This window comes from Atta cephalotes, assembly GCF_000143395.1.
Source record: "Atta cephalotes unplaced genomic scaffold scaffold00021, whole genome shotgun sequence".
Classification (NCBI taxonomy): Eukaryota; Metazoa; Arthropoda; class Insecta; order Hymenoptera; family Formicidae; genus Atta; species Atta cephalotes.
In genome coordinates, this window is record NW_012130085.1 from 4,648,863 (window position 1) to 4,662,804 (window position 13,942).

General features: G+C 31.4%; 1 protein-coding gene across 1 annotated transcript in view; it reads left to right on the forward strand.

Moving 5' to 3' along the window:
- Window positions 1-13,942, forward strand: part of LOC105619420 (sphingomyelin phosphodiesterase) — a 24,272-nt gene that overhangs the window by 1,592 nt on the left and 8,738 nt on the right. Inside the window, exons 2-5 of the mRNA XM_012200940.1 lie at window positions 916-1,124; window positions 1,908-2,204; window positions 4,719-5,111; window positions 12,546-12,718. Coding sequence (XP_012056330.1) covers window positions 916-1,124; window positions 1,908-2,204; window positions 4,719-5,111; window positions 12,546-12,718 — 1,072 coding nt within the window. The remainder of the gene's footprint in view (window positions 1-915; window positions 1,125-1,907; window positions 2,205-4,718; window positions 5,112-12,545; window positions 12,719-13,942) is intronic.

Consider the following 13,942-nt stretch of genomic DNA (forward strand, 5'->3'; position numbering starts at 1 on the left):
GTGTGTGTGTGTGTGTGTGTGTGTGTGTGTGTGTGTGTGTATGTGTATGTGTATGTGTATGTGTGTGTGTGTGTGTGTGTATGTGTGTGTGTGACGGGGGGGGCGTGCGTGCGTGCGTGCGTATATATGCACGTATGCATATGATGTGCAAAATCCAAGCAACAACTTTTTGGTGCGTATCAGTTAATGCTAATGTTGGAGAAAATTAAACAAAAATAGGTACTTTAATACGCGCCGTATCTCCTCAACAAGAAATCGTATCAAAGTTTTATTTTTTTTTAATTTACAAGGAAAAGTTCATATTTTACGATAATTATCACAATATTTGCGTAAAAAATTCATTACATCCCCCATAGAATGCAAATTATAAAATTTTTTGGAGAAGTAACACATCCTTACTTTAAAAAAAATAATGTGTAGAAGTATGAATGTGCAGAAGAAGGAATTAAAAATTTATCGAAAGCTTCTTAATGTACAAACTTTACTTTTATTAAGAATAAAAAAAATTTTTAAATACAATCATTTTTCACGAAGTTATGCTTACTTGAAGTTATGCAAAATTTTGATATTTTATGTTGCGATAATCTTGTTGACAAGTGTACGTATAGAAATATGTAAAAAAAGCTGTGTATATTACATTGCAATAATATATTATTGATATATTTTTTATATAGAAATGATATGTTTAAAATTGATATAGAGCTATACCAGTACGTTATATTTATTACATATATAATATTATATGTAACATTCCTAATACTCATATAATATTACATACATCTAATTGTAAGTTACATGTGCGGTTTTCTGCGGGTACACAAATAATTTATCGAAAATAAATAACTTTGAACATATTGCGTTTGTCTTTACAGCCTCCTTAATTAAATAATCTCTTTTTTCTTTCGATTTTCGCAGGAAATCCTATTTGCTACAGAACGAAACGGGAAGTGGAGATAGCATCGACCAACTGGACCGCGTTAGCTGACGAATGGATCGCAGCGAAAGCCAGAGCTGCCGAGAAGATGGATGTCGCTTTACTGCCATTCAATGAGAGATTCCGAGAATTACCGCCTACAGCGGAAACCTTTATCGTTAATGGCACGAGCCCGGAACAGTTGGAACGGGTAAGGGAATTTCTTCCATTTAGGCCGTTAATTCACGTATATGTATAATAATAACCTTGCGAAAACATAGTTATCTGAAAGTGTCATCTGCTTTCTTACGATTTCATCGATTTCGCTTTTTTCTCGACTTTTTTTCTTCTTTTTCTTGTCTCTCTCTGCTTCTCGTTTGACATCCTACAGAAGGGAGAGATGACAATATCGTCGCGACTCCTACTTTAGTGCCAAAATACTTTCACTAAAGCGATCTCTGACAAATACCGTAGTGAAGGCAAGTATGTATCTATTCTTCCTATTCGTATGTCACGCATACAGTGCATAAAACAGTGTCAATGACTTTCACTCGTGAAAGTTGCGCGCGATCATTGATACCATTCGTCATTGCTTCCGTAAAAGAAAATGGCTAAGTTTACAAAAAGCAGCTTTACAGCTTTGTTATAAAATTCTTTAATATGATGATTCTTGCCCTTAGTTCCCCTCATGGATCTATAAATATATAAATCAAATATATAAATCAATCATATTAAGAATCTTACAATAGTTGCGACGCTGCTTTTTCACAGTCAATGCCGGCAGGTATTTATACACGATCAACTTCCTTTGATCTTGAAAGAGGACGCACGCTCGATTATCTTAAGATTGCGATCGCGTCATGCGATCGACGCGACCGCGCATAAAAAGCGACATGGGGAAATTTGTTTTAATTCGATCTATTTTACGTTATGAAATGATATAACACCGTGGATGCACGCTGATTAATTTTCAACTCCGTACATTTGATTATAGTTAAATTATTCGCGGATGTTATGGGATATGGAAACGGTCCAACCAAACGGACATCTATCTGGATTTGTGGACAAAGCTCTTAAGCTGCTAGATCTAAGACAAGTGATGATGGAAGTCGAAACTTCTGTTATGTCCAAGGTCTCTTGTACTGCTTGTAAAGTTGGCGCTGGTTTGCTGCAGCACTACATAAAGAACGGCAAGAATGATGAAGAGATCATGGCTAGCATTTATCAGTTCTGCGTATCGCTCAACATACAGAGTCCCCGAGTTTGTCACGGAGTAACCATGCTCTTTGGGGTAAAGCCTGAATATACAAATATAGGATGAAGCATTGTAATTAACTTATACATCTTGAAAAAAAAATTGTAAGTATGAAAAATTATTATATAAAAAAATTGAATTCGAAGAGATCATTACATAATGCATAAACTACACAGATTCTAACTCACGGATACAGCAACTAGCAGGTGGCGCTCGTATCATAATGAGCGTTTTCTCTTGATTGCACTATCGCTCACTAGTGCAACTCTCAGACAGTATATCGTGTTTCCATGGCTGGTGGTAAGCGAACTCATTCGATATACCGTGTTTCCGTGGTTACGGTGTAGTGCAAATTTTATGCATTAAGTGAGATTTTGCTACACTGTCTCAAAGAGACGAAGTAGAGCTAATGTTTCAACATTTCAAATTTAAAATGGAAGTCAAGCGGAAACAGGGTTTTAGCGCAATAATAATGTAGTATACTATGGTGTACACTCTAACTGAGTGTAACTGAGTGTAACATTTGCACGCAACTGGTGCGGTGCGAGGCTGCATCCCAAGAGAAAACGCTATTATAATAGGTATAAAAAGAATGGCGCCAATGTGTTTAATGCTGATTGACTCCTCTATTTATAGATCAACTATTAGTTAAAAGAAGACAACGAAGAGGAGAAAAAGAAGAGATTAGGATTTTTTTATTAGGACTACAAAAGGAATTGCGTCATAAATATGCTCCCTTCCTCCCTCCCTCTTCCTTCCCTCCTCATTTTCTCCCTCCCTCCCTCTCTTCTTCCCTCTCTTCCTTGTTATATTCTCTTCCAAGTTCTCTTTTGTTCTCATGTGATTTTATAAAATAAATATGATATTTATTTTTACGATTTTTTTTGACGATACAACTTAAAATCATCGTCTTCGTGTTTTTTTTTTAATATTTATATCCTTCGTAACATTGATTTTTTTTCTTAATTTAAAAGGAAGTTGAACTTCCTCGCCAACGGTGTTTTCAATAATCTGTTTTAGAGGTTCAACGATGGCTTAAAATGCCTCTTCAATGCTATATTTTCTTCTATTTAACCAGTTTTCAAAGCGCGATACTTTTTATCGAATCACTCGTTTGTGCGATCTATTTCGCTTCTCACGATTTTTTAGTTCTTTGCTGTTATCCATGTTACATTCAAGAGAGAATGTTGCGTAATTTATAATTGAGCGACAATGACTAACCACAAAGTTACAATATCACAAAGTAAATTATATTTAATCAAAAAGTCGTAAATTATATTTAATTACAAAGTCGTAGATTATATAATATTTAATTGAGTTTGGAAATTTAGAGTAGAAAGTATTGAATTTAAGACCTTCACAAAAATATATAGCGGATATTGAAAACTGATGCTGCAATCTCACATTGTATATTATGCTAATAACTGAAGAAAATGTCTATCTATTGCCTGCAACGAGTTCTTTGAAACGTAAAATATAATTCAATTAATTATCATTGAAATATCTCAGCAAATAAGCTAGAAAATTGGTTATCCTCGCTATCCCGTTTTATTTCCAATATCTCCTATTTTTTATACCAATTCACTTCATTGTGTATAAAAATAATAATACTTATCAAAAAATTAATAATTTACGAGATATTTAATATTTTGTATCAATGAATCATGTATCAGTAAAATAACTAAAAGCTTTACCAATTATTGGAGGAATTATATTAGATAAAAAAACTATCGATTGAGCGTATGTAGAACTCGATCAGCCGTTATTGAGATCCCAATAATCTCTATCTCTCGCAATTCGCGGTCTCGCAAAGGAGCACTGTAGTGTCTCTACGCTTGGCTCGAAACACTATCGTCTTCTGATTATGGGTACGATTAATGCGATGCTGCAAATGTTTTGAAGCGTTTTTTAACCGATCAGTTTGTAAAATTCTTTCTTCTAATTGGTCATCAAATGCTTCAAAGCATTTGTAGCGAAACTTTGATCGCAGCCTATACTATATCATTTCATTAAAAAAACCTAGGTTAACCTCGAAATTTTTTAAACGCTTTCACTTATAAAAAAATTTATACACTATGTGACCGCCTCGAAGTCAATTTTTGTATATAACAATTTTTCGTACAACTTATAATTTACAAATTCTTCGAGATGTGCAGATTATAATAGTGACTCCTTGTATTTATTTCTATACTATTATGTTATTATGTTACAGTGTATACAGGATATTTGGAAAATAATGATAAATTTTTCGCATACGAGCAAAATGGACTAAACTGAGAAGAAAAGTCCTCAATTTTCGTAATAGTTAATAAGATATTAATTACTAAAAATTGCCGAAAATTGGTCTTCAATAAGTTTTTACTAAAATATTATCAACTTCACAGAAAAACTGCAAGAGACAAAAATTGTTTATTTTCTTTTCATAAAACTCTACGAATTTTTTCAGAATTTTTTATCAACTTGAAACAGATGATTTTCCAAACACCCCTGTATAATGTTTACGCTTTTACATAAATAACGAAAATTAAAAATAACAAATTTTTGCCATAGGGAGAGGTGATTTATGTCCTGAAACAGGTTAACATGGGTCCGGCGCAGATCTGCAGCTTCGTGATCGGCGATGCGTGTGATGATACTTTTAACCCATTGCATGAATGGGAAGTGGCCTTTCCACCGGTTAAAAAGCCACCGATCAAGCCGCCGATTCCGCCACAGGAAAGCGCGCCGACGTTCAAGGTCCTGCACATTTCTGATACGCACTACGATCCGTATTATCACGAGGGTGCGAATGCAGAGTGCAACGAGCCGCTCTGCTGTCGGCTAACAAACGGCGCTCCGTTGACTGCTTTTGCCGCTGCCGGACGATGGGGCGATTATAGAAAATGTGATACGCCGAAGAGAACGATTGATCATATGCTCAAGCACATCGCCGACACACATTCGGTGAGTAGCATATATGCGAACGATTAAAATCTATTCTATAGGTTTGTATGCTCCAACATGTTCCAATATGCCCCTATTATAACTAGCTTCTACTCTAATGTACGTGAGTGAGTAAGAGTTATGATAGGAGTATGTTGGAGCATGCGCCGTGAACAAATTTTATAATTGCGTAAGCGTAATTGTAAGTGCGATTGTAGTTGTAAGAATTAATCAATCACAATCAAATGTATGGTATATATTACGTGCACGTATGGTATATATTACGTATTAGATTTTCAGCACTGGCAATGAATATCGGAACGTATAATATATCTAGGCGTTCGTATATTACTGTCAGTTGACTGCCAGTACTGAAAATCTGAAATCCCTGTTGTGTATGCCGAATTGTAGTAATAACTAGTACTACTGGTAGTAATATACGAACTGACTCTAGACCGAGTGTTTGAGGAGTGGGAAAAATAAAACTGACGAGAAAAGGACACACTGATTTTAGTATACTGTTCTTTTTTGTTAGGATATTCTGTTTAATACTTACAGCGCTTATAAGCATTGTTTGTTCTTATTTAATATTTGACAACGAGGAAACTGTTGCTTTCGTGAAAACAATACGTATCCAAAGCGTTTTGAAAATCTGAGAAAAAAAATCGAAAAAATTCCTCGCTTATTTAATTTTGTTTGTCTCTCACAAGGGAAGTGTTTGTCTTTCACAAATATTCGGAACTGATTTAATTCTCCGTAAAATATATTATTAAACATGAAAATCTAAGAAACACGTATTTATACAAGCCTTAACTCATATGGGATGAAATATTCTTTTAAAAAAAAATAGTATTTTTCTTTCGAAGCAAATATCATCGAAAGTATAAAAGATAGAAAACAAAAAATAGAAAACAATTTTTTAAATAAAAGTTGTATGGTTTCAAGAATAAAATTAAAGATTTAAATTATAAAGAACAAACAATTTTTTTATTTTTTTTGTTTAACAAAATACTCATACCACCCATAATTTTCAATTTTTTAAATCAAATTAAAGATTATTTTTTTACGAATTCAACCAATTCATGTATAATAAAATTATTGGGTCCGGAAAGTTCGTGCCGACTAAAATTTAAATTTTAGTATACATTTATTAAATTAAAATTTTCTGCGTTTCAATTTTCCTTCAACGTCGGCACGAACTTTCCGGACGATCCAATACATTACGACATATCATTTTTGAGAATTAATTATTAATTTTTCGCTTCCGTATATACGCTATCCATGCTAATATGCGTAAGTAATTGTCGTCGGAACAATAAAATATATAAATCAATGCATAAAGAAATTGACATGATTGATATTTGTATTATAACATTATAAATTATAAATAATGTTAAAAGTTATAATAATTTTTATTATTTCTCCTTAAAATGAATAAAATTTTTTTATTCATCTCTGTACATTACTTCCTTATAATATCTCAAGATTATTCTCTTAAAGTTATTTTCAGTTTTACGCTTTAATATCTTATTTACTTGTCGTTTATGTAATAATTTTTAAACGTACTTAATAATGAAATAATTTCTAAATGTTTATACTTATACAATAAATTTATATTTTTATAAATTTATATATGTATCGTTTACTCATACTCATTACAATAATGATACTTGATGAAAAAATGTTTTAAACAATGACTTCTTGCATGAGAACATTTTACTACAGCTATATTATTGCAACTTTTGATATCACATGTTGTTGAACTTTTATCAAAATTCAATTGGATTTTCAAATTCTATTGGATTTTCAAATTCTTCTGATCTTTCGTTTATATAACCATTTTAAATCACGAATATTTACATAAGTTATTATATCGCGGGGAAATTTATATATCAGAGACTGTAATTTTATTATACAATATTGGGAGTACAAATAAGTTTCCGCCGTTTTTTATCAAAAATTAAGCATTTATTATGAAAGAACGGTACATAATGTATTATTCAAAGTAATGGCCATCGCTAGCCATTACTTTTTCCCATCTTTCTGATAGCATGTGGATACCACATCGGAAGAATGTTTCATCTTTTGAGGCTATCCAATTATCGATACAATTTTTGGTATCTTCATATGATGTGAAGTACAGGCTCAGACAGGCCATGCGTCATCGATCGGAACAAATGATAGTCGGAAGGAGCAATGTCTGGAGAATACGGCGAGTGGGGTAGAACTTCCCATTTGAGTGTTTCTAAGTAAGTTTTGACCGGCGCCGCAACATGTGGTCGAGCATTATCATGCAAGAGAATAATTTTGTCATGCCTGGAGTAGTAGTGGGCGCGTTTTTCCTTGAGTGCTCGGCTCAATCTCATCAATTGTGTTTGGTAGAGAGCCCCAGTAATGGTCTCGTTCGGTTTGAGCAACTCATAATACACGACACCAAGCTGATCCCACCAAATATACAACATGACTTTTTTTCTATGAATATTCGGCTTGGCTGTCGATGTTGAAGCATGGCCAGGTGATCCCCATGATTTCCTCTTCTTTGAATTATCCTTAGTGAATCCATTTTTCATCACCAGTGATTATACGATGCAAAAAACCCTTTCGTTTATGTCTGGCAAGCAGCATTTCACATGTGAAAAATTCGGCGTTCAACGTTTCTCGGCTTCAGTTCATATGGAACCCAATTCCCTTGCTTGAATCATTCCCAATGATTTCAAACGATATGAAATTGTTTGTTGAATCTCCTAATATAAGTGCAAGTTCTTTTTGCGTTTGGCACGAATCTTCATCTAATAATGCTTTCAATTTCGCGTCTTCATACACTTTCGGCCTTCCGCTACGTTCTTTGTCTTCGACGTCAAATTCACTGTTCTTAAACTTTTGAAACCACTCACGACAACTTCTCTCACTTAAGGCAGCATCACCATATGCAATCTATGAGTCTCAGCTGCAGATTTCCTCAAATTAAAGAAGTATATAAAAAGATTCCGCAAATGACGCTTATTCGGCTCAAAACTCGACAAAAAAAAAATATATGATGCTGATACAAATTGCTAATATTTCAAGGTTATAGTGTTACCGGATGTCCAATCTTACGATATGTCGTTTTACATCAAACAATTTTCACTATAGTTTATTAGTGGCGCCGTCTTTTGCAAACGGCGGAAACTTATTTGTACTTATTTGTACAATATTATTTCGTTCATGTAAATTTATATTACTTTCCAATAATAAAGCAATATTTAAAAATCTTTTAACAAAATTTTTCCGAATTCTAAATCCGTATAACACCTGGTAGTATTTTCCCTGCAGTGCCTTTCGGTATAATTATATTATAGTACAATAATAATATGTTTTCTTGCAGATGTTAAATCTGAAATAATATTGGGACAATATCTAATCCATGAATCGATAAGAAGAACTAATGTTATTAGAACCAATGTTTGATAAATAAGCTTCTTCTAACCACAGTTTAAAATGATCTGTAAGAAATATAAATATTAAATTAATAATTATTTTACAATTGTTATGAGATTTTTTAATAAAATATAAAATATATCATAGAAATGACAAAGAGATCATAATTTCATTTTATTATTTCATTTATGCAAATTTATATTTACTTTTTAACAATAAAACATTATCTGAAAATATCTATTATAAAAGGAAATTATTTAATTACCTGAAGATCATTTTATCAGATTTTTGATGCTTTTATAATAACATTTATTAGTATAAATAAGATTTCTTGTACTCTTGGTACTCCAAATACCATTAGTTTCTTTTAATACAATATAAAGGTGACAGCAAATTTCCATTACATGATATTATTGATGGTGTATGAGTGTTGTTGATGATATAGATTGCATAACACACTCTACTTTCTTTATTCCTTGATTAGACAATGATTTTCCAGAATGAATTTTCAACCACTTGGACCACTTTGATCAGAATTAAAAACATTTTCAGATTCAAACTGTTTGATAAGTGGTTTTATGGTTTTCAGAAAATCATCAACTATATTTTGCAAATTAATGGATTATCTATTCTTATTTATTCTTCTAGTACAAATTTTGTAATTTTTCTCGAAATTCAGTGGGACTGTTTGAATCTTGGTATTCAACTGTGAGATGCTTTAAATATAGAATTTAAATTTCCTATTTCTTTTTGAGCTTGTAAAATCCACCTTTGTAGATCGATATCATAAACTATGAATCCTGATTGAACAGCTATAATAAATTTATCTTGTGTAAGAGATGTAAGATAATTTTTCTATACGATTTCCACCTGAATGTAATCGTCTTAATTGACGTTCAGATGAAACTCTTCTAAATTGATGTTGTACTAATGATTTTAGTAGACGATTTCTTTTATTATTTTTTTTTTCACTAATGTGTCCCAATTCTGCCAATACTCAACAGCTCATCTTTTATAAGAACTGTCAAAGTCTGCGTCATCATTTGAACATTGAGGATGAGAATTTAAATTATCTTCACTCCATGCTTCTTCATCTTCAATTATTTCAGATTTATGTAGTTTACATGTTCTTGATAATCAAGATAGGTTTCTTCTGTTATTTCCAATCCGTTATAAAAATCCAGCAATAATTTTTGTATGTTCTCTTTTAATTCAACTTCCGCTTCAGTTATTGATGTTTCTGTTGGATATATTTATAGATGTTAATAAAAAGTTTAACAACATTAAGCGGATTGATAATCATTTCCAAAGATATTAAACTTTGCTTTGTATCGTAATTTTAAAACAATTTAACAAATTGCACAGATATGATTATGACAAAACGACTGCACTAACTGAACTCACATCAGATTGCTACGTGAATATTCTTCTATTTATTATACTTATCTTGAAAGTATATATAATATAAATTTATATTATAAATTATTACACAGTTATCTAATCACTTATTACTAATAATTACGAAAGATTAGAAGAATTTGAAAATCCAGTAAAAATTAGTTTTGACAAAAGTTTAACATGTGATATCGAATCGTTGCAGTAATATAGCTATAAAATGTCCATTATGTTTAAAATATTTTTTCATCGAGTATCATTATTGTAATGAGTACGAGTAAAGGATACATATATAAATTTATAAAAATATAAAAATAAATTATAAAAATATAAATTTATTGTATAAGTATAAACGTTTAGAAATTATTACATAAACAATAAGTAAATAAGATATTAAAGGATAAAACTGAAAATAACTTTAAGAGAATAATTTTGAGATATTATATAAGGAAGTAATGTGAAGAGTAAATAAAAAAGTTTTACTCACTTTAAGGAGACATAATAAAAATTATTATAACTCTTAACATTATTTATAATTTGTAATGCTATAAATATGCTATATATCATATCAATTTCCTTATTCGTTGATTTATATTATTTTATTATTCCGACGACAATTATTGGATTGTCCGGAAAGTGCCGATTTTGAAGGAAAATTGTAACGCAGAAGATTTAAATTTTAGTATACATTTATTAAATTTAAATCTTTTGCGGCACGAACTTTCCGGACAACCCAATACTTACGCATATTAGCATGGGTAACGTAATACGGATAATTAATTCACAATAATTAATTCACAAAAATGATATGTCGTAATGGAATTTTATTACACACGGAATTCGTAAAAAAATAATCTTTAATTTGATAAAAAAAAAATTGAAAATTTAAGAAAATTATGGGCGGTGGGAGTATTTTGTTAAACAAAAAAATAAACAATTTTTTTATAACTTTAAAATACTCTTGAACTATACAACTTTTATTTAAAAAATTGTTTTCTATCTTTTATACTTCCGATGATATTCTCTTCGAAAAAAAAATATCATTTTTTTTCAAAAAAATTTGTTTTTATGCTTCTTGTATATTCTTAGCTGCATTCCATTTACGCTCGTGAGCATCCTTGTTTAATATTTGATAAACAACAAGGTAAAATGATTGCATGAGCATTGCGGGCGTTAATGGTTATTCTACAATGTGCTTTTTGTTTTCTGTTTCTTTTTGCTATTTTTTTTTATATCTTGTCTTTTTGTTTCTTATTCGGTTTTTTATTTTGTGTCACTCAAGATAAAAATTAACTTCAGAAGAAACTCGTAGCAAGAAATATAATTGTTGATAAAACGTTGCAAAGGGGGAAAAAGCAAAAATTAAAAAGCAAGAAACAGGAAACAAAGAGCACAATGTAGAATAGGCTTAGTGGAACGCATCTTTTGCATTTTTGTCATCTGGAACCAAGAAAGTGTAATCATATACATATGTAATTTGTCTCTTTTGAATTACCGAAGGAAAACATAAATCGCAATCACAAACCGATAGTTCGTTGCTATACCGCATTCTTGTTATTATTATTGTAAAGAATATGTAATTGTAATATATATTGTTTCTGCATAATATTTACTGCAAAATAGACTAACTCCTTCAATCTAATCTAAAAAGTCAGTGTTGTATTTAAAGCGATGTTCCTTATTTTCTGTCGTCTAAGATAAAGTCTAATCTATAATATGTTCTTTGCTTCTTGTTTTATCTCATATCTCTTTTTTCTTTTTTTTTCGTTTTATCGGTTTTTTCCCTATTTGTTTCGTCTTGTCTCTTTTCGAATTAAGTTCGCCAACTTTTATCTCAGGCGATGAAAAATGAAAAAATTAGATAAAAGATAAACAAATAAGAAATAGAAAGTAAAAATAATAGAAAACAAACAGATCACATTATAGATGATGCGATAGTTGGTGCGCATGATATATCATTTTATCCTTGTTGTTTACCGAATATTAAAGAAAGATAAAATAATATATGGACTGTGTTCGTTTTGGCATTCACAACGCTTTAAGTATCATTTCATTCTTGTTGTTTAGTAAATATTAAACAAGGACAATTGATGCTCTGCTCGGCAAAATGAACGTAGCCATCGTGCGTATCATATGAAACCGAATGCATCCCTCTTAATCTACAATGTGATCCATTTGTTTTCTGTGAAATGGAATGCAACTTAGATTTAAAAGTTCTGAAAAAACAATCTTCTGAAGAGACAAGAAACACGATTGAACATGCGTGAAAAGATAAAAAGATAAGAGAAAAACAAAAAATAGGAAACAAAAAATGTATTATAGATTAGGCTTTAAGAAATGACGTTGGAAAGGAAGAGACGTTTATCATTCTAAAATAAACCTCGCTGCTCGAAAAGAATTTTTAATAATATTTCGACCAATAATAATTAATGCATAAGTAACTGATTTATTGATTATAATATAGTCTCAAATTAACTTGTTTCAAATTAATTCACTTATAATTATTTTTTGTACATAAAAGAAAAAATTTCAATCATCTCCGGATTACTTTCGTAGATTTTTCGATTATCCTTAATTGTTTGTTTTTCCATTTCATATTAAGAAATAGAGAAAAGCTCTCTTTATCGTTTAAAAAATTTCCAGGACATTGATTATATTTTGTGGACCGGGGATTTGCCTGCTCATGATATCTGGAACCAAACGCGAGAAGAAAATCTAAAAATCTTACATGATACGGTTGCGCAGATGGTTAAGATGTTTCCCGGAATACCTATTTTTCCGGCTTTAGGAAATCATGAGAGCGCACCAGTTAACAGGTACATCCGCAAGATGCATATATATAGGATAAATCTTAATGGCTATACCAACATTTTACCATGGGAGATAAATATTTCATTCTCTTAAGGCCATGACATATAAAAAAACGTAAGATGTAAGCAGTCGTCCATAATGAACAGTAGCAATAGAAGCTGTAGATACGTCGAGAGTAAGCTGGTTTTTCAGCCCAGCCAGAAATAATCGATCAATCACTTGTAACTGGGATGTAATTCCCGGGAAGGACATAGAGTCCGTAAGTGAAATAGATTTCAACCATTTCGCTTACGGTCGGCTTAAATTGGTAGGAGGATAATCTGGGCTCTGTATATATACATACACTGCCAAGGAAAAAGTTTTTTTAATCGGCCATTTAGTTCAAAAGCTTCCATTTCATGGCTAAAGAACATTCCTAAATTTTTATCAAAAAATATTAAAATTTAGAGATCGCTAATGAACGATTTTTAAATTGAGGCATTTGACTTGAGAATGTCAAAACCACAAAGCGATATATCTTAGAATTTGTAAAAAAATTTTTTCTATCCTTAAAAAAGTTTTAATCCAGTTAAATGCAACTTTTAAAGGCCCTGGAAAATTCCAACTGAATCTTTGGTGAATAGACTTAGAATTTGAGAGGAATCACGACCTATTTGAACGTTTGGGACCTTGCTAAAATCGATCTTGAACTCGAAATTTGATCATTTTTTCACATTAATCGGGTTGTATTTCTTAAGGTGTATATCGTAGAATTAAATGAATCATTGTATCGTGTTTAGCGTTTAAAAAAACATATACAGTAACACATTTAAAATCCGAATTAAGCCATTTTTGCAATCAATAAATATTAAGGAAAATCGAAATTTTGATTTAAAAACCGTTCACTAGTAATCTCTAAATCTTAATATTTTTTGAGAAAAATTTAAAGTTCTTTTGCCATGAAATGGAAGCTTTTGAGATAAGTGGTGATTAAAAAAAAATTGTTTTTTCCTTGGCAGTATAATATACATATATATGTATATTACACACACACACACACACACACACACACACACACACACACACACACACACACACACACACACACACACACACACACACACACACACACACACACACACACACACACACACACACACACACACACACACACACACACACACACACACACACACACACACTACACACACACAACACACACACACACACAGACACACACACACACACAC